The sequence below is a fragment of the Hippocampus comes genome, unplaced genomic scaffold, assembly GCF_001891065.2.
Source record: "Hippocampus comes isolate QL1 unplaced genomic scaffold, H_comes_QL1_v1.1 scaffold381, whole genome shotgun sequence".
In the NCBI taxonomy this organism is placed as follows: Eukaryota; Metazoa; Chordata; class Actinopteri; order Syngnathiformes; family Syngnathidae; genus Hippocampus; species Hippocampus comes.
This window is the reverse complement of record NW_017805016.1, coordinates 67,464-88,930: the sequence shown is the minus strand read 5'-3', so window position 1 is coordinate 88,930 and position 21,467 is coordinate 67,464. Positions and strand designations below refer to the sequence as shown.

Here is a 21,467-nt window from a genome sequence, read left to right as displayed (position 1 = left end):
GGGTGGAGGAGGTGTGTCGGGGGGGGGGGTTGATCCTCATAGCCCTCGTAAAAGCAGGGTAAGGTCCACTAAAGTTGCCTGGTCGTTGTGACAAAACCCCCTGCCACTGTGGATGAAAAAAAGAGTCTACACGCCCCTGTTTAAATGCTCGTGCAAAAAATATTAATCTGACCTGTAAAACTCAATACAGCAAAAAAAATAATAATAATAATAACACAGTCAAACCTCGGTTTTCGAACGTCTCGGTTCTCGATCAATTCGGTTTTCGACCAAAAATTTCGAATTTTTTTATGCCTCGGATGACGAACAAATTTCGGTTCTCGAACAAACTGAGCGCACTTGAATGCACCATTTGACTCCTCTCGCATTCCTTACACGAGGAAGTGACGCTTCCTCGAGTTGCTTTCCATTGTGAGCAGACGTGTTCAGTAAACATTTTTATTTTAAAAAGAGAGTGGTTTCGGTTTTCGAACAATTTCGGTTTTCGAACAGCCTTCTGGAACGGATTATGGACGAAAGCCGAGGTTTGACTGTAATAATAAAATCCTTTTGAGAAGGTAGGAAAGAATGAACGAAATGGATAATGTGGTTGCACAACACCTGCCATAGTGTTTTTGCTGTTCCCGTAGGCTTTTCCTGACATTTTTTTGTAATCACATCTCACAACACAAGAAAAACAATCGGGGGGCATCCCCAAAAGGCAAGTACTGCCCCCAAAAGGCAAGTACTGTACAACTTATTGAATAGATGTCTAAATTCAATGGGGAACATGTTTTCAAGTGCACTTATTAAAAATGACTTGGTCTTCATCCAGCTCACATGAGGACATGAAGGCTACGCTGCGGCAAACAGTTTGCGTTAGCAAACAACGAGGCGCTAAGCCGAGGAAGCAGTTCCACGTTGGCGGCAGGTCAGCGCCGGCCTTGAAATAAGCCGCACACATCAATGTTTAATTCATACGATTTTCCTGGATATGAAATGTAGCTGATAAGACTCAAGCAAATTAAGGCGGTGAAAGGAGGAGCGTAAGCAGAGATCGGTTCTTTGAGTGGGCGCATCTTAGAAAGCAATTACCGGACAAGAAATAGATCATTATTTTTTTTCTTTTTTTTGGAGGGTTGGGTTGCTGATGGAGGAAGTGGAAACGGAGAGGGGGGGCAAAGGTGCTTGGTAAAAGGTGGTGGGGGGAAGGAGGCTTTTAAGATTGAGGAGGGAGGGCACAATAAAGACATAATCATCTCGGCTCAACTTTTTCCGATCCAACTTTCCGATTTTAATTTGCCATCTGTGAAGTGGTACCTAATTTACTTTCGCCTCGTCCCCTCAATGCTCCATTGTCGGCGGCGCTCGGATTCAGAGCTTCCTCTCTTAGCGCACCTCGGCGTGAAATTGGTTTAATGAAGCTGAAAGGTATGGCGCTCTCACAACACTGCGGATTCCAGTGACACTGCCTGATCCACTCACACACGCGCGCACACGCGCACACGCACACGCACACACACACACACACACACACACACACACACGCACACACAGCTCCACCGAGATGAAAATTTATAACACACCCCACAAAAGATCCCTATCTCACGTATGCATATTCAATGGGCAAACCCACACCGATCGGTTTGAGGCACATCAAATCGGCCGACATGTTCACGGCCCCAATTTGGTGGTTTAATATACTAAAAGGAAGGATAGATTTGCTCACTTCAACGTGCAAAGGCTTCACGATCAGCCAGTCGAATCGAGTGACTTCTGCCAACCGATCAACATAATCGGTCATCATAATGTTCATGGCGTTAAAAATAAAAAAGTGAAATATTTTAGTGTACACTCGTGTTCAAAAACTTGTGACCACTTAGACTTTTTTTTTTAATTAAGATAACATGAAACAAATCTCAAATCCAGTTGAGACAATGGTAACGTGGTAAAAAAAACATATTACACCCAATTATATTTTTGATATGATTGTGATGTACTGTCACAAACATCTGGAAGACCCAAATTAGGTTTTTTAAACCTTTTGCTTCTTGTAATGTCTTTGTTTTCTTGTGTCCGTTTGGTTTTTATCTCCATCTTTTCTCATCAGGCCTGTTCCTTCTGTCGACCAACTTGCTCTCTCCAGCCACTCGTGTCTTATCCAGGTGTGACCTGTCGTCCGATCAGTTTGTTTGTATTTAGTTCCCTGCTTTCTTTCAGTCTGTGTTGGTTCGTTGTTGGTGTTGCTGTCACGTGTCACGTAGCTTTTGTCCTCATTGTTTTCACTGCTGCAGTCTTCAGTTTTTCTTCTCCTGTGTTTTATTAATATTTGCTTCATGATTTCTGGGCTTTTTTTTTCATATTTTGTCTTTATTTTGCTGTCGTACTTTTTGTTTGGCTTTTTTGTAATAAATTCTTTGAGTACATCCCACACTCCTGCTTTACCTCCCTGCATCCCTGCACTCCAACTTCATCAACTTGTCTATCTGCCCTTTGTTGTTTTTGTTGTTTGCGGGGTTTTTTTGCATCTCGTCGGCCATATAGCAAAATTGAAAAAGTTGTTTTCAATATTTTTCAAAAGCGATAAAAAAAAAAAAAAAAGGTTTTTAGAACGTACAGTGGTATTTTTAGCGGGGCTCTTTCAATTTACTCGTTCATCCATCTGGTTGAAGTTTTGGTGACAATTTCCATAAAAAAAAAAAAAAAAATACCAAAGTGTGTTCTTACAAATGGTGCTTTGTCGAGTTTTCCAAAAATATTGAAAAATGATGAAAGGCAATTATGCTATGGTGACATGCTTTATATTTCGTTCGTCTTCTCGACTGAGCCATTTAATAACTGGCACACAGTCACCACGTGTTCGTAATGAATGCCCGTTACATGCATATGGGGGCATTGTATACTATTTCATTGCTCTAATTCTGTATACAGTGCATGTACAGATATATGTACATCCCGTGTGGGAATTTTTACATTAGTCATTTAGAATTCATGGCGAGACGTAGAAAATTCTAGGCTCATATTTCAACAGATTAAAGCGACAATCGGGTTACATTAATCACAGTACAACCGTGTGTGTGTGTGTGTGTGTGTGTGTGTGTGTGTGTGTGTGTGTGTGTGTGTGTGTGTGTGTGTGTGTTCGCACCTCTCCCAGTCTCTCTCTATGAAAGGTGTTCTCCTGTTACCTGTCCCGCTGGGTGCGGCTTCTAATTGGAACGGGTAGGAAGTCCTTTGGGATTATGATGTGTATGTGTTCCATTAATATGATCCCCCCCGTGGTCATATCGCTTACTTCTTCTCGGCCCCGTTTTTTAGGACAATCGCGTGGAAATGAATCCGTAACCCAATATCGCAACCTGTGCCAGAGGTTTCTGGTTGGAGGATCAGTTTGGAACTGGTTTTACTCGAAAAAAAAAAAAAAAGAGGGAAGTAGGCTAACAGTCAAAACGCCTTCTCGGGTATAGTCAAAACTTTGCAGTCCTGCTTCATGGCTGGTTTTTCTGTTCAAAATATTGAAATTGGTTTAGAATGTGTGTAAAAAAAAAAGTGTGTTTTTATAAATTTAAAGCATGTGGGATTGGAATTTTAAGGCTTACTAAATAGGCACACAATGGCTTTTTTTGCACTGTGATGACACGCACATTAGGTTGAACTGAGTCTGCCGTTCCAGCAAAAGCACTTTTCACCACTGTGGTATCTGCCAGCCTGCACTGCTTGCCTGTTTGTCTTGGAAATGAAGCCTACCACAACTTCACTCAGGATGGAAAAGTCATCGAAGAAAAATGTCCACTCGCGCTGTTTCTGATGTACGATCAATTCACGTTAAAACGCCCCCAAACTACTTATTTGCTAGATTGATGCATTGAAGTGCTTGTCCAGATATGGTCTCACTTGTATGTGGGAACGGGGAGAAAGATAACTGCTTTCGTACACACGTACCGATAATTCAGCCAAATTTGATTTTTGATTCGAATATCCTGTGTTGTGGTGTGTTTCAATTGTTTTGGGGTTTGTTTCCCCCCCCCCCCCTCGAAATCTCTAGTACAACACATACTGTAAGAGATTATTTCTCCTTTGACTCAGAATCAGAATTGCCTTTATTGTCATTGTATTGCATACAACGAAATTTGGGTGCCACTCCTTAGTGCATATCGTAAAAAAAAAAAAAAAAATGTGGACTCTCTTCCAATTTAAAAATGGATGAAAATGGGTTTCACGACGACTAACCAATGGGCCAATGTTGAACATTTTCCATGACTTCAAGCATGTGGATATGCTGCGTTGAGCACACCACTAGAGGTAAGATCGGGCCGCCCGAGCCCGACACGACCCGACCCGAAATTCGGGTCAGGTCGGGCCCTAAAATGTCAATCATTGGTTCGGGTTCGGGTCGGGTCGGGCTTCTCTCTCGTTGACTTTTTTTTTTTTTTTTTTAAATAAATATTGTGGCGGACACTAGGACCATGCTTCTCACCCGGCCAGCGGGCATACAGTAGGGGGCGTGTTTATGTGAATCTCTACCAAAAATACTCACAAATAAAATATGAAATGTTGGGTTTGCTTCGGGCTCGGGCCTGCAAATCAAGCTAAGTGATCGGGCTCGGGCCGGGTCGGGCTTTTATACCCTCGGGCCCGGTCGGGTCGGGCTCGATTTTTTAGGACAGATCTTATCTCTACACACCACCCACGATAAGAGCACTGAGCACACACTTGAGAATTGTGTCCTTATCAAGTGGGGTCTCTTCCATTCTAATAAATGATTCAAGCGTGGCATACCAAAATTCTGGAATAAATTGAGCATTTTACCCCCATTTGCGAATGTGTGTTGTGACGTGCGTTAAGATTATTTTCCCCTCCTAGATGTTAAGTACACCACGCATTCATGGGTGGGGTCTCTCTCTCATTGTAAACATCATTTCAGACTTTAAAAATCGTAATGCGTGTACATGAACAGACACACACCCCTGCCCCCTTTTCCATGCAGGCCGGAGCGGAATGAACTGATGAACGGATGGGAGGAGATGCTACTGCACATGCGGGATCAAACAGGCGGGCCGTGGAATGATTCACTTGGACGGCCCGAGCCAAAGTGATTTCCACCTGCCTGTCAGCACATTCTCACCGTTGTGCACGTCGCGGCACGTGTTTTTATTTGGCTTGTTTCCTACATTCCTGCAGCGCCATCATTACCAGAACTCTGCGTAATTAGATCATCAACAGACGGCGAACATGAATTAAAGCAGCACTCATGGGAAAAATGTGAGAGACTGTTCACTTGACGCGCACATATTAACCCCTTTTGGCCACTAGTGGGGGCTGGTGAACAGATGACGCCACTCCCACCCTTGCGGGCTTGGATTAACACACATAAAAAAAAAAAAAAAAGTTGTTTGCACAATGCAAGGAACCAACAGTGATTTTCTTTTTGGAAAGGTTTGTTTAAGGACACGGGTTAAGACACCAAGAGGCAGATCGGCAAACAATCGTTGAGGGGCTCGGTGTGAAGTTACACACATGTAGACTGGGGAGGATGAGGAGTCCGTAAACACTTTTTCCTTTGCCAATACAAAACTTTTTTTTTTTTTGGACTAGTATAAAAACATGTTTGTACTGAAATAAGCTTTCGAGTATGTTTTTTAAGCATGTTGGTAGGCTTAAAATAACAGTTCCATAGATATTTACATGTCATTTTATGCGTGTATTATTTTTATGGTTACAGTACTTTCCCACCCACATCCAAATTATTAGCGGGTGTGTGAACTTGTGCGACCTCATTACAAGTTCTAGATCCCATTAATGGGGGGGAAAAAGTTTTCTATCTACTCAACTCAACTCTCACCTCAACTGTATTTATAGAGCACTTTAAAACAACCACCTCTGTGTACAAAGTGCTGTACATGGCGCAAATATCATATATACAACAATAAAACAACAAATTAAAAACAAAGACAGTAGAAAGCACCAAACAGTAAGACTAAGATCAAGTCTGAGTCAATCTATCTATCCATCCATTCATCAAAAACAGTCAAAGTTGTTCCCAGGCTGCACACCCGTTGAGTCACATACCGCGGTCCACAGCCTGGCCTCACATTTATCTCCCCAAACAACCCTATAGGCTCAAAATGTGGACCGAGAGTGAGGAAGTAAGAGGAAAGGAAAGGAAGGGGTAAGATTTGCAAGGCTTCAACTGCTCTTTCCGTCACCCAGGAAGACGGCAACGTGCCTGGAGCTGGCGGGAAGGACAAAGAACACGACGCTGTGAGGCGCAGGCAAGCGCTGTGGGAAGGAAACAAATCCTTACTATTCAAAGTCTGTCGAATCCAAATCATTATAAAAACCACAATAATAGCCACAATGTGACGTGAATACCTCTCTGACAGCGTCACTCAAAAGTGACCTTGATCTCTTGGTGAAGTAAGGAAATGATTGACACAGAACTTGTTCGATTGTGCAAGTGTACCTAATGAAGTGGCTCACTTTTATAATACATTATGTAAACAGTTGCTGAATCTTTTTTGTTTCCGCTTCCATCCATCCATTCAACAGCGCTTATCCTGAACAGGGGAGTTGCTGGAGTCTATCCCAGCTGACTTCGGGCGGAAGGCGGACTACAGCCGGAACTGGTCGCCTGTTCGTCACAGGGCATGTTTCTTCTTAAAAAAACCACCAAAAATTTATAGTAATATAACATATTTTGAAAGCACAGACCATTTTTTTGGGGGTGGGTGGGGCATGAAATAGAAATAGAAAATAGATGGATGGATGGATGCACTATGCCTGCAAAAACAAAAGTGTTTCCCTCCAAGCCTCCACTGTACACGATGTAATTGATTTTGCCTGAAGCTGTCAGTAATGCGTGTGAAATATATGCTGGATCGGTCGGTCTTTCCATTTTCCTGGCAGACGCATAACTCGTTCCCTGCACTTCCTCATGAGACACACCTGGCAACCTGGCAACTACTTGGTGAAGCATCAAACAGCAGATAGGCAGCATACCAACAAAACGACAGTACGGTAATGTATTCTGAGTAACTTTCTGAAGTGCTTGCCAATTTCCCTGTCAAAATCACAAATGACAAACGTCAGCCTTGACAGGTTCTAAATCCAGCTCAGGTTTTCTCAACGTTTATCGAATCATGAGCACATGAGAAAAATGTCACAACACATCACCATACAAAATCTCACACAAATCCACCACCCCCCCCCCCCACACACACACACACAAAAATGTACTTCCTCATCAGATGTATGACAAAATGCTATTTTTGATATGGACAACATACGTGCATGTGTGCAGAATATGTGCTCTTCATGTATTTCATTTTTCATAATTTTTCAATGCATCTATAAAATATCCCCCATCCTAAAGGGTTTGAAGCAATTAAACACAATAACCACATATTGTGATTTTTTTTTTCCAGTGCAAAGGATTCTCATGCATAAAAAGGACTATTCAAGGATGGCACAAAACTGCTCAACAAGAAACCAAGTGTAAGAACTCATTTTGTGCATCTTTCAAAAAAATCAACTCACTCAAAATGTTAATATTATTGAGGTCTATGTTTGTCCTGTTTATAATTCCTAACCTTCCAAAAAATGATTAGGGTTACTCATGTGGCAGTATTGGACAATATGAGACCCAATATCAGCGGAACAAAGGCATGTCTGTCATCTAGTGGTGAGTGGTGATATTGCAACTTGAAACTACAACTGTCAATGCATTTTTTTTTTAAATTAATCAAGAGGCCACTGAGAGTGTGGCCACCAGTTGCCCGTCCCTGCAAAGCACTTGTATTTTCTCTTTGCTTGAATTCAATCATGTATCTCACCTTCTCCAACAAATGTCTGGCACGCGAATCTTTCTGTCACTGAGTTTAGGAAGGGGTCCAGCAGACGGCAAGGCGTGTTCAACGAAAGGCGGTTTTGAGGGTGGCTTAAATGGATGAAGAGAAGGAAAAATTTGAAAAGGTGAAGATACGATCGGATGACATACCTTTGATAAGATATGGTGATACAGCATAAAATCTTCAAAGGACTGTGAGTGATCTTTACACTGATTTCCTGGTGTGAAACACACTACACGCGCTCAGGTGTGACTCACCTCAAAACGAGCACAGCCTCAAGGGCAGCACAGTCACGAACATCAAACAAAGCAATCACTATCGTAAAGCTGTTTTCTGTAGATTTGGGCAGTCGACTTGCCCGGTGACAGTTGGGACTTTAAAAACAAACCAGACAACAAACTGACAAGGGAGGCCCCACGTGGGACAGCAATGTCCTGTGCACTAACCAGACATGCTGCAAGCGTGTGACAATCAGTCGGCGCCGTACCTACGAGTACGTAGGCGGTAATGCTTTGAAGGAAAAAAAAAAATTGTGCCGCGAGTACCAACCACTTCTGTCATACGTGCTAACCACTAGTCTACCGTTCTACCTAACACAGTGATACACACCTGATTCCCAACCACAGTGTGGCTATGCATTAGTGTGCCATGGGAAATTGTCAAATTTTGGTATACTGTCTGGGCGATATCGTCGTTGATTTTCAGAGTAGCGTGTGTCTGGAAAACTGGGTGTTCCGGCACAGTGCGGGTGTGTCTGTGGCACAAAATTAAACTCTAAATTTACACTTGCTCATCTCGAAATAGTCTAACGTGAGTTTGGTGAATTTAATTTGGGGCACTGGCAGACAGATTCTGAGCTCAGTGGATATGTGTGGTGGATTCCAAATGTATTTCATTCATAAACATTTGAACAGCGAGCATTAAACTCTCTGAATCTTTTTTTGAAAATCATCCCACTGGGCAGCACAGTGGGTGGGCTCACAACTGATCTCCAACTGCACACTTGATGACGCAGATGTGTTCCTTCTATGTCAAGACTAGTGTGTGATTAGCGAATGAAAGGAGCCACATTGATTGGCCAAGATTGATGTAGGCTGTGACCACTACCACACCGAAACAGCCCTCCCTCTCGCTGATCCGCCGCCCTGCGCGTGTCTGAAATAATCAACACCAGGTCATCGGGGTCGATCAACGCTTTGTCGGATTTACACCGTCATCAAATTAGAGAGCTATTGGTCAGAATATTGTTTATTTATAAGAAATAATGTCTGTTTGTTCATTTATCAATAACAGTGACAGACAGAACAATTAAGTATTCGTCCACCAAATGGAAGAAGGTGCTGTGGCCATTTATACAACAGAATAATCGATTTGTGTTCAACTGAACAGGCTCAGATTTCAGACAAAGTGAATTATTTTGCCAGTAAATTTTTATACACAGTAGTACCTTTATGATGAGGCTTGCATTTCAAAACACTTAACCATAAATCCTTCTTCCCCATTGAAATGAATGGAAATCTAATTAATCCGTTCCAGCTCTCCACAAAACACTTCAAATTTATTTTTCAACATGTTTTTTTTTAATTGCATTTAGCAGTACTGTACTGTCTTAAAAACAATAATGTGATGATAATAATTATATATTGTTTGGTGGTGCCTTTGCTTCATCAAGACTGGGAATCACTGCACTAGTGTTGAGGATTCCTTCACCTGACTTATTTTTCCCTCCTTGACACGCACGGGACACCGCACCATGGGTGTGGCCCAGCCTTCGAGAATGCAGGTAGGTGTACTCCAGTCTTTAAAAATAGCACAGGGGGTGCGGGGGAGACTTGCATTTCACCGAGAGACAAATGACAAGTCATTCGCATGCGTGTGTTGGTGTTTACAGTGTGTTTATGTCAGGGAGGACCGTGTGAACGTCGCCTGATTGTGTCAAACGCTGACGCATGGCAGGAGTGTGTGACGGCTCCATGATCCGAGACGGAGACACACACAGCCAAGCCATGACAAGAATGTGCGCCGGCGTGGGAGCAGAGAAGCTGCAAGCAGGCATGCACATCGCCAGAAAAAAAAATGTATAGAAATGTACAGCACAACATTTGACAACTTCTTACCAACTGCCGGAATATTTCCAATTTTTATCATCATGATTATTAACAATGCCAAACAGAGTCTTTGTGACTCACTTCACTGGACTTTGATTTTGAGGGTTTTGATGGCAGGCTCCTATATTTACATCAAGTCAAGTTCAACTTTATTGTCAAATGCGCTGTACGTGCAACATACATGCAGTCAATATTCGGGTTAAGGTCAAAACTACAATTTCTGAAACCTTTGCAATAACACGTTTATGCGCGTGACTGTATAGAGTTCCTCCCGCATTTGAATAACCCAACGCCCAGATGTCGCGATGCAAATAGAAGTCATTTCCAGATGTTATTTTCCAACCATCAGTAAAATATCATAATATAAGATTTAAAACAATAAAATAAAATAAAAATAAAATAAATTAATAAAAAAAATAAATGCCCGATGAACGTGCGGTAGCTCAGTGCTAACATATAAGTCAAGGCCATCCAACCATTTTCTATAGCACTTGTGCTCGTTGAGGTCCCAGGGCAGCTGGAGCTGACTTTGGGCGAGAGGAAGGGTACATCCTGGACTGATTGCCAACCACTCACGTCATTTTTGTGCCACTCAATTTTCATGCTGACCTTGTCGAATTGAACGGTTTATACCATACCCCGTGTGTCATCTCTTTGGCAGTTGCCTACTAATGCCCTCGTTTGCAATGTTCAAAACAGACAGCATAAAGAAAAAAATAGATCTTTTTTGGCTTCCCACCCAAAATCAATTAGATTCTCATTTCCTGTTGACAAACACAACAAAACCAATGTTTCAATGCAAGTAACTGAGTAACCACAATTGCTGTAATTTATGCCTTGAAATGCTTACAAGGACAAATTAGGGATTGTAATGAGTGATTGCTGCGCTGTGCTCGGCCCCCAAAAGTGACTAAACTAATAGCGAGTCCAAAAAAAAAATCGAAAGAGGTTTGCATAGCTCACGCTCTACAGTGCAGAACATTAAGGAATGCATCAAGCGATATGAGGTGTTGCACGAAAAGGCAAGGGAGCTCCTCAAAGTTGAACACCGCTGATCAACAACTGAATTGCCCCCCCCAAAAAAACATGATGCTTAATTCATACTCTCCACGATGAAACTATTTTCTTCAGGTGGCTGTAAATGCAGAAAAATAAACATGAAAGAAACTCACGTTTGTGTGTGCGTGTGTGTGCGTCGGTGTGCGTATCAGCCATGTCTGCAGGGTGAGGTGGAGGCCGATGCTTTGGCAGCAGGTCTGGCACGTCTTTCAGGCCCAAACCTGCACAGAGGGTGAAAAAGGAGGAAGAGACTCATCACATATAGGCGTCGAGTCTGGCTGCCCTGGTGCCATACGTTTCACTTGATTTCAACTCGCCACATCCGCCCCCTTAAATGCCGAAACATCATCACAGTCATTTTGCTCCCTTGCCATTTGTACGAAGTTCTGTGCGTGAATGTTGCAAGATGATCATTCAAAGCAGCAGCGTTTCGCAACCGATTCAAAAGGCATCAGAGAACAAAATGTGCAGCGTGTTCAGGAAAAGCCAGTTAAAACTTTTAAAGCCAGAAAGAGCAGAAGAGTTCATCTCTGAAGTTTGCTCGTAACTTCCGAAAAATAAGCCAAGGACTAAAATTACAGAGGAGCTAGCTATGATGTCATTTCAGGAAGATCATAACACATATAGGGTCGGTGCTTCTCAAACATTTTTTGCACCAAGGCCCATATTATTATTATTTTTTTAAATTCACACGGCACACCACCGAACAATGTCGTGAAAATACTGGAATAAAGAAACTTGTCATAATTTACATATGACCATTTAATTGTTCCTTTGGTCACTATACATCACTGGCATACATACATAAAGAAAGACACAGACACACACACACACACACACACACACACACACACACACACACACACACAAAATATTGCTATTTGATTGTAAAGTCTAAATTTAGGAAGTAGTGACAGGCAACAAATTCTATTTTTCCAGTGTTCAATGTAGTGTTAATTGTATTTAACCAGTGATGTGCTGTCAGTGGAGGCAGGTGGGGCCCAGCCTCACCTGACATCATTGATGAAAAAAAAATGAAGAGAACATTTTTTGGGGGTAATATTTTATTTATACAGTTGCTGCTACTGTAAATTTATTTTACTTTGTTTTGTTTTTGTACTTTTGGTAAGATCAAAAAGTTTTTTTCTATGAGATGTGTTTTGTTGTGCGCTACCGTTTTTGTGTAAAAAAAAAAAAAAACGGTGATATGGGACTTTAAACAAAGCATAAATTGTTGCCAATGTAATTGTCAAAAAAACTATATATTTGGTTGATAATACGTTGGTAAATTTGACTGTGATGAAGTCAGTGCCTCACCTGCCTTGAATCTTACCGCACGTCACTGTATTTAATAACATTCTATGAGGTCATGTTATCGTGCACTGATTCAGTGGAATGGCCTGGACACATCCATCCATCCATACATCCATTTTCAACACCACTTATTCTGAACAAGGTCGCACGGAGTCGCTGGGGCCTATTCCAGCTGACTTCAGGCGGAAGTCAGTCTACACCCTGAACTTGTCGCCGGAGAGTCACAGCGCACATACAGAGACAAACCACCATTCATACCCACATTCACACCGTCACTGAGCGGGAGCCCACCTCACGTTGCCCGCACACAAGTCAGGCGAGTGTACCACTACAGCATCAGCGACAGGACTGAACACAGTTTATGTGAAATTTGTTTGGTGACTTCTCATAAGATTTTTTTTTTCCCTATGAAAAATATGTGCCTTGTCTCAATTAAAGCTGGAAAATTGCACGAGTACACCCTGCTGCTCTTTAACAGAAGTTAATAATAATAATAGTGATAGTTTGTCTTAGCTCATGGCAGTTGCGAAACTTGTTTGTCACTGCACTGGCACTGCGCTCCGGAATGTGTGGAAAGCATTTTTGGTAAACAGTTTCCACATCAGAATGGACAGTTTTTACATCATGAATGCCAGGTCGATTAAGAGCTTTGGCCCAGGACAAGTGTTCCATGTCAGCATGTGAGCTCCTCAGTCATCGAGAAGCTTTAGTCTCCTCCATTCCACGCTACATTTTCCCAATGAGCTAAAAACCTCTGCCTGCAGATGAAAGGATTTCCTGAATCGCATCCATATACGTCTACGGGATAATACCTCCAACTGATGCCGGTGCACCTTTAAAAGGGGGTATGTGTCGCCCCAGGCGGGCAATCACTCTACAATGTAACCACGGCACAAAAGTGACATTAGCGAGTGTATCAACTGCGTAACCTCAAAGGAAATCTCCATTCAGGCGTCCATAAAAGAACGTCTCATGCGAGCCCGTGTTGCGCCGACGGATTAGCGAGGGGGAACAGGTGAAGTCCTGTGGCAACGCACGTTTGCTCAGCTGTGCGTTATTCTGTATGGCGCCACGCCCTAGTAACCCAAGGCTTGGGAACCATCGCTCAATTTTGCTCTTTTTCCATCCTTCATCTCGTTGTTCTTGTATTTACACAGGTGAGAGGACCACAGTCCAATTGGTGTGGGACTTGAAAGTCCAGTTTGTCTGGCTGCTGGATGCTGTACACCTGTGTGCTACGGATGGATGGATGGATGGATGGATGGATGGATGGATGGATGGATGGATGGATGGATGCATGGATGGATGCATGGATGGATGCATGGATGGATGCATACATGCATTGGGTGGATGAAGCCTGACAGCAAAGGTAGGAGGATCTTTCCAACCGGCGCTTTTGTCCGGAGAGACAGACGGCAAACATACAGAAATTGAGGTGTGCTGCCAGTGAGTGATGCACTCAAGAGATCAGTCGTCATAATGGCCTGTTAGCTAAATTGAAAGAGCGACAGAGGCAGGGAGGGGTGGCGAGGGGGCAGAGCGATGAGGCGGTGCTGGATGTAATCCTCTGCGCAAACTTGTACACAGTATGAATACTTGCCATGCAGTCATTAAACTACAATGACAGACTCATTAGAGGCGAACAATCCTGTTTCGGGTCAGCATTAAAACTGAATCTGGCAAATTCAGAGATTTTTTTTTTTTTCCTCCAAATACTTTTATCTTTTGAGGATATTTGCTGAAAACGTGCAAAAAGGAGAAGTCCGTAATTTCTACTTATTGAATCACAGTATATTTCATGAAACAACAGATTGTTTGGGGTGTGGCTAAAATAACAGACTTGGGCCCTTGCATGATTCACATCTCCGCCATTATACAGTAGAAAAACTTCAGCTCATTTGTTCGCACCAACACTTATCCAGCACAATGGCAATAAATATTTAGCCCAACATACCTTGCATCCTTAAAAATGCAACTTCCCTTCAGATTAAGTGGCTGCTTTAGAGTGCCTCATTGTTCGCTGTGAGTGCATGCAGGTCACACAGAGAATGGCAGAGGAGCAAGGAGAACAGCATTTTTTCCGATTCGACAACCAGCATGTGGGTTTCAGGCTGGCGTGGCCGTTTTAGAGTGACTCATTGTTGACCGTGAGGGTGCGCATGTCACAGTGAGAAAGGTGGGACCGCAAGGAGGGCATACATTTTTATTTTTTAATCTGATTTGACAGCCAGTGTGTGGACCGGGGTTTTGCACAGGCTTGGCCGCATTAGAGTGCCTCATCGTCGCAAAGTAGATGAACATCGTGAGGACCCGGTGTGATGTATTCTAGCCACCGGAGCCTTGAGGCAAATATATTTTCATAGTTCCAGTGGTCATGTTCGTTGACATATTCAGTTGACAGTTAACCTCAGTGTGGTTTCAGCAAACATTGAGGGCACACCCACAGAGACATTGGATTGGTTTTTCATCATTTTGACGCATCATTTTATGAACTTAGCAATCATTCAAATTTGTCAGGATCGTTAATAACACACTTATCTGCGGTGTGTCAAATTTACAAGACATTTATCAGAATACTAGAATATACGGGACTTTAGGTGCTCAATGGGCAGGGGTGAGTAGATTAAATGAGTAAATGAGGCAAAAGATGAAACATGAAGTGAGGAAAAAAAATCTGGATCTGTACCTTTATCTGTGTTCTCGTCAAAGCTAAACATGTTCTTATTCCAACAACAAAGATGTGTGGAAAGAAAGTCAGTAGTTTTTGCGTAACCTCGTTCAGGTACAAGGCACATAAAGATTTGTTGGGGCAGGACACAAAGCCGTCACACACAAACCGGGGCCAGGTGCGACGTAACAGAGATGTGTCGGGTAATTGTTGGGATGAAGGTGGAGCAGCACAGGAGTGGTAAAAGTGAGATGAGCTGCGGTTTGCTCCCATCGGGCCAAAAGTTCAAAGTGAGGCAGGACAAACAGGTAACCTTAGATGCCATGTGCAACGACTCTCACGTGTTCTGCTCATTGTCTTCAACCGGGCCCAAGCTCGGGTTTCTGGAGCGCGCTGAGTTTCCTGGGATCGACCGCCAACCCCCACCCCTGCTTCACCTTGGACCCCGAGCCACGCCCCTGCTAAAAGTAAACACGGCAATACAATAGGTGCGAGAGCACAGACATATAATGTCAATATGTGAGCATTAGATAAACAACTCGGGCTCAAGCCGACCTGAGCTCACACGCACGTCTAGCGATTACTGAACCAAAAGGATAGGCAGAAAAAAACCCCACACATTTATTTAGGCACCCATTCTCTCTCTCTCTCTCTCGAAATGATTCTGCTTCACAAAGCGCAGGTGCTGAGATACCCACAACAAGACGAAGACGACTTCTTTTGCTTTACCTCACTCCCTCTCTCGCTCCATTTTTTTCTCTCTCTCTCAGATTCACACACACACACACACACACACATATATACACACGTTGCCCGGTGATCCAGTGGTTAACGCGTCGAGCTCACAGTGCAGAGGTCGTGGGTTCGATCGGCTCCCACATGTGCCCTGCGATTGGCTGGCAACCGGTTCAGGGTGTCCCCCGCCTACTGCTACTGAATGGCTCCAGCACCCCCCCGCAACCCTTGTGAGGATAAAGCGGTTCAGAAAATGGATGGCTGGATGGATACACACACACACACACACACACACACGCACACGCACACGCACACGCACACGCACACACACTGTTGCTAAAAAGTAAAGTGCAGAGAGTCTCTGTGGCCAAAATGCACAGATAGAGTCAGGGAACGGACGATCAAACCGATCGCTGCCCATAGCCTCTCATAATATCCGTTCTCTTCCTCCTTTATTGTCAACCACTTGCTCTCATTATGGCAATACATTTCTTCTTTGACAATCGCACCATGTTTATGCGGTTCACTCAAAAATAATATAGTGCAGTATATTGTATGTGGAGAATGAAAACCTGATAGAGGGTTGCAGTTTCTTGGGTTTTTTTTTTTTTTTTTTTTTTTTTGCAATTGTCCACTTCAGTAATGTTCGGCCGCAGTCTCTCAGTGTGCGACAGGCCTTACTAACTTACATCATAATTCATATGACAAACTAGAGTGACTCTAAATAGTACACAGACATCCTGCAAAATGCCGGCAAAGTTCCGAAAATTTAATTCAGTTCAATTTGTTCTGTTAACAAGCTCAAATAACTCAATTTACTCGTGCTTGAAATCAATTTTATCATTGAAATAAAGTGATTAGTCTGTTCCAGCCACCTTCCACCCAAAAGAAAAAAAATCTTTTAAGGCGTTTCGAAGAAAAGACATTTACATTGGACTGTAAAATACAAAGTTAAATATATCATTAAAGAAAATGTAACGAAATTAAGTAGTTGGATGCACACACTAGTATTTGTGTGTTGATGTGTGTCTTAAGGGGCGTGGCCTAGGATCCTGGATTCAGTCCCATTTACCGCACGGTTATTTCAGTGCAAACATAGTCTCCAAACTCCATACGAGTGATCTCATTTTGTATTGGTTTATGTGTCCCATTCTATAAACAGCAGAAAGTGAATCAGGAAGTGATCCTTTGCTTTTTCATTTTTTTTCACTTCACTTTAACAGCAAAGTATCCGAAGCTCCCTCATAAATTTGGATAACACCACACCAAAAAAAACTAAAAAAAAACCCATCAAATTAACAGCTTTAAATTTGCACAACTTTTAGGTTATGGCACTTGTAAATCCAGTTCGACCGATTAATCGGCAAATAATAGCTCTTTTAAAATTGGCTAAAAAAAATTGGACATTATTTTTCTTACCCAACACATTACAAAGTAAAACAAAAATGACTCAACTTGATCGAAATAAAACCACAATGTAATATATAGTATCTATAATACACTCAAACATCCCCACCCAAAATGGCCCCCCAAAAAATACTCACATTTTTGCTGATTTTTTTCTCTGATCCAAAGTACTGGTACTATAAAATGTTCTGCCTGTAATTCATATATTTATTGTTGTAAGTGTTAAGAGACCAAAAATAAGTTAGTTTATTCATTATACATGGCTATTTTTTAATTACTTGGCCAATTAATCGGTGAACAGAATTTTATCTTGCCAAATTCTGCCAGAATTGGCATTGACCTCCAAAAATCAATTTATCAGTTGTTTGTTTTATTTTTGTAAATCAGGGTATCACTGTAATCCAAATGAATAACTAGAATGTAGCTAAGATGCAGGCAGACCTCCACCAAAGTAAAACCTATATAAGCCACGCCAAAATTAAGAAAAGTGAACAAAAAAGTCTGCAATGCATGGTATTTTTTTTTTTTTTTTTTTTGTTCCTCGCCTCGCCTTTTCCACGAAGTATCATGGCAATCCGTTGTAATCCCTCAACCAAACAAGAGCAAAGAGCAAGGAGTGATTGGCGGGTGGTGAGAATGCACACATTTGTGAGTCAAGTAAGATCCTCGTAGTGGCAGGTGGTGTGGTATGCAGACTGAAATGTGACATCATGCTCCAAAAAACTGGACAGACGAGTTGTCACTCAACGTAATTGTCTGATGTTAAGAAGAGTTGCTCAGTCACACAGGGACAGATGATTTGACAGAGGACATGTACACCCCAGGCAATGTTCAGTATCTTCTTCTATATGTGCCTTCACTGACTGTTTGTTTGTTGACCTCCCTCACCACGTGCTACCGGTCTGATTGGCACACAAAATCCAACCTTAGCCATTCATTTTCTCCAGTATCTTCTTGTTCTCATTCAGGTCGCAAGCTTGCTGGGGGTCGTCAGCTAATCACTGGTCTGGTCTAGTCCAAGACTATAGTAGTTAGGAACTCTTTAAAATATATATTAGTCTTTATTTCTTTTGAACTTTATTTTATTTTTACTTACCGTAGTTTTGAGAGCCAGCTTGCAGGTTTTTAAATAATTTTTTTTTCTGGGGTGGAGGAAAACGCATCATTTTAGTTACATTTTTATTTGTTTTAGTATTAATTTTAGTTTTTTTCTGATATATATATATATCTATATACACAGACACACACACACGCACGCACGCACGCACGCACGCATACACACACACACACACACACACACACACACACACACACACACACACGGAGAGAGAATTTGTATTGCATGACCTGGTGGTTGACTGATTAGCGTGTCAACCTCACAGTGCAGAGGTTCAGGGTTCGATTCCGGCTCTGGGCTTCCTGTATGCCGTTTGCATGTTCTCTCCGTGCCTGCGTGGGTTTTCTCCAGGTACTCCGATTACCTCCCCCATTCCAAAAACATGCGTGGCAGGTTAATGGAACACTCTAAGTTGTCCCGAGGTGTGAGTGTGAGCGCGGATGGTTGTTCGTCGATGTGTGCTTTGCGATTGGCTGGCAACCAGTTCAGGGTGTCCCCCGCCAAGTGCCCGAAGACAGCTGCGATAAGCTCCAGCACGCCCCGCGATCCTTGGGAGGATAAGCGGATTGGAGAATGGATAAATGGATGGAATTTTTTTGTGCATGAAAAAAAGGTCACTAATAGTGCGCAATAAAGTAAAATACGATTCCTAAACACATTTGACCTTCTTTTTTATGCATGACAGAACAATAATCGCAAAACAACAACTATGTATGAAATTAGTTGACAAAGACGAAAACTACGGTCATTTTCGCTCTAATTATAGTTTCAGTAGGTTTTAATATGTTTTTTTCATCAATAAAAAAGCTCTTTCAATTTAGTTTTGATGATGTTAGTTTTCATGAACCAGAATAACTTTGTTACTGTATAGGGCATTACTTTTAGTACAGTCTGCTACTAAATTGTTGTCACAAGAGGATCTGCTGCGATATAGTAGAAGTCGCCGTAGTTGTGTTTATATGGTGTAACATGACCTGCAATGAGATACAGAAGATCGCTTGAAGCATCTCTGTGAGTCAAATGAGTATGCAGGTCAAATCCGGCCTCACATACTTCTCCAAACTGCATCTCTGTAGCCAATCAATCTAACAGATACAAAACGTGGTCATTTTCGGACATGCGTGACATGTCCGTCATATGAGAGCCCAATGACAATGCTTGCGCGTTTGCACAGACAACGTGCTGAGGCTCACTGCCATGGAGACAAGATGATGGAAACAGCTATAGGTTAAAAAAAAAAAAGAAAGACTTACAGTACGTTTCGGGCTATTGGGCACACCTGATTATAAGCTGCAACTACAACATTGAACACGTGTTGGTGCTATTCCGCAAAGACATAACACCTTTGAGGCCAGCATAACGACGAGTCTTGAATGCAAACAGGACAAGGACTTCTTTGTATTTTCTATTTATTAGAGAAGAAAAGTACTGTATACAAAAAAAGGCTTCTCTTTGTTTGTTTGTCTTAATTTGACATTGGTCAAAAAATTATACCGCTGGCTTCAGCTGACCTCATCTGTCTCTCATGTCCAGCTCCTTCTTCTCCGCACTGTCGCCAGTCGCGTGACGTCATAACAATTAGTCCAACAAAGAAATATTCTAACATACACGTAAAATAATAAAGACAAATATTTCAACTCAGTTGTGAAATATGCCAATTCAACGTATCAAGACTACACGGAATATGGAACATGCCACAAAAATCAACCAGTATTAAATTGGCACATACCACATGTAAACCGACCTTCGAAAACAGTTTTTTTTCTCTTACGTCATGTATTATATGCTTGCCGGTGAAGCAAAAATTGAAGCATTATCTGCATAGAAATTTGAGAAACGGATATTTCTTGTGTTCGCACACATATTTGTTTATGTGAAGAGAAGTTCTCTCTCCTTACCAAGAGTTTTGGTTCTGTTAAACTACTGGTTTAAAAGTAACTCAAATTGGGCGAATCGCAAACCTGGCCACCATAAATGCCCCCGCCACTATTTTCAAAAGTACATTTTTAGGTGTAATCATGCCCATGCATTCCTTTGCTTAGGAAATCCTGATAAACGCATGGGTACTTATTAGCCATCCTATCAAAGTTGACTTTTGGATCGAGTCAATGTTCTCCTTTGCATCTGTGAGCCCCTCCAGAGCCCCGGGGTGCCGAGTGGAGGTGTGAATGCTAACACGGCCCAATCCGTATGCTGCAGAGAAAAAACAATCCATGCTAATCTGCCGCCACAGACAGGAGTCCAGTTAGGACAATCAGCGGAGGAATCATCAGGAACGGCGGGAGCTCACACAAGCCCAGATCGGGGCGCCTGATTGCGGCACGGGTGATTTGCGGCTCCAGAACAATGATGGCTGCCCAGCTCGACGCTGTACGAGGCTGCGCCACAAACTCACCTGAGACTCACAGACCAAAGTCTTGCATTAAGTACCTGAAAGTATCTTAATAGAAAATAATTGGGTAGGTAGAATAAAAAGTATTTTGCATTTAACCCTTTCATGCACTCTGTAACGTGATAACATGATAAGGTGTCCACTGTAATGGCCGCTGTCCCTGAAAGGGTAAAATGTACTAATAGTTGCTGGAAATGAAAGTTATTTCTAAAAAGTGAGCATTTAGAATTTCCGTTATGTTGGCATTATTTTTAAATTTGTTTTTCTGATGAAGTTGATTACGCTAACGTCAGTGGTGTACAGTCGTTAAAGATCTGTGTTTTAGCTAGCACACGTTAGCCTGGCTGTCAGGTGAATAATGTGCCTCAACAAGCTCATCACTAAAAGAACAAGTCACAAATATTGTTAGGACATATGTATCAAAGTTAAAATATGCGTTTAAATTTTGAATTGCAGAGGAGAAATACAAGATAAAATTGACAGAAATATAACGCATGAAAATTCTAGCTTAGCACAATAAAGTCATCATAGCGCTACTGAGTTACATAGCATGTCGGCCTAAAAGAGGTTCAATTTGTCTCCTTCTCCAAGGTAACAGGCAAGTGGAGGGGTGTTGGGTCAGAGCTTGCCAAGTTTTCACCTAAACATGCCCCCGGGGCTCGCATTTGACCCTCCGCATTTCAACCAAAACAACACAGCAAGCCACTTCCTATGAACTGGGCCCAGATAAAACGGGAAGCTTCCTTGCGCCCCGCAGCACAATATGGTAATACCACGGGAAAGCCTGAGGTTTGCATGAATTGTGTGTGTGTGTGGGGGGGGGGGGGGGGGGGGGGGGGGGGGG

At 42.4% G+C, this 21,467-nt stretch overlaps 1 protein-coding gene and 2 long non-coding RNA genes across 7 annotated transcripts in view; 1 reads left to right on the top strand and 2 right to left on the bottom strand.

The window, feature by feature from the left end:
* The window catches only part of atp11c (ATPase phospholipid transporting 11C (ATP11C blood group)), a 98,934-nt gene extending 89,662 nt beyond the window's left edge, over positions 1–9,272 (bottom strand). For 2 of the 3 annotated variants that reach the window (XM_019863305.1, XM_019863306.1), the window contains exon 1: positions 7,973–9,272. In XM_019863305.1, coding sequence (XP_019718864.1) covers positions 7,973–7,999 — 27 coding nt within the window. In that variant the 5' untranslated portion in view covers positions 8,000–9,272. The remainder of the gene's footprint in view (positions 1–7,972) is intronic. The other variant, XM_019863307.1, reaches the window with a different exon arrangement.
* Positions 485–10,101, top strand: LOC109511938 (uncharacterized). Of its 3 annotated transcripts, XR_002167422.1 has the most exons (4): positions 485–524; positions 6,883–7,007; positions 7,853–7,947; positions 9,496–10,101. It is a non-coding gene; the product is annotated as an uncharacterized LOC109511938 (long non-coding RNA). The 3 variants fall into 3 exon arrangements; XR_002167421.1 differs by lacking the exon at positions 485–524 and having other exon boundaries at positions 6,559–7,007; XR_002167420.1 differs by lacking the exons at positions 485–524; positions 6,883–7,007 and having other exon boundaries at positions 7,365–7,947; positions 9,496–9,606; positions 9,729–10,101.
* A 295-nt stretch (positions 10,102–10,396) lies between these two features.
* LOC109511939 (uncharacterized) overlaps positions 10,397–21,467 on the bottom strand; it is a 53,447-nt gene continuing 42,376 nt past the window's right edge. The window contains exon 3 of the long non-coding RNA XR_002167423.1: positions 10,397–11,211. This is a non-coding gene — a long non-coding RNA (uncharacterized LOC109511939). The remainder of the gene's footprint in view (positions 11,212–21,467) is intronic.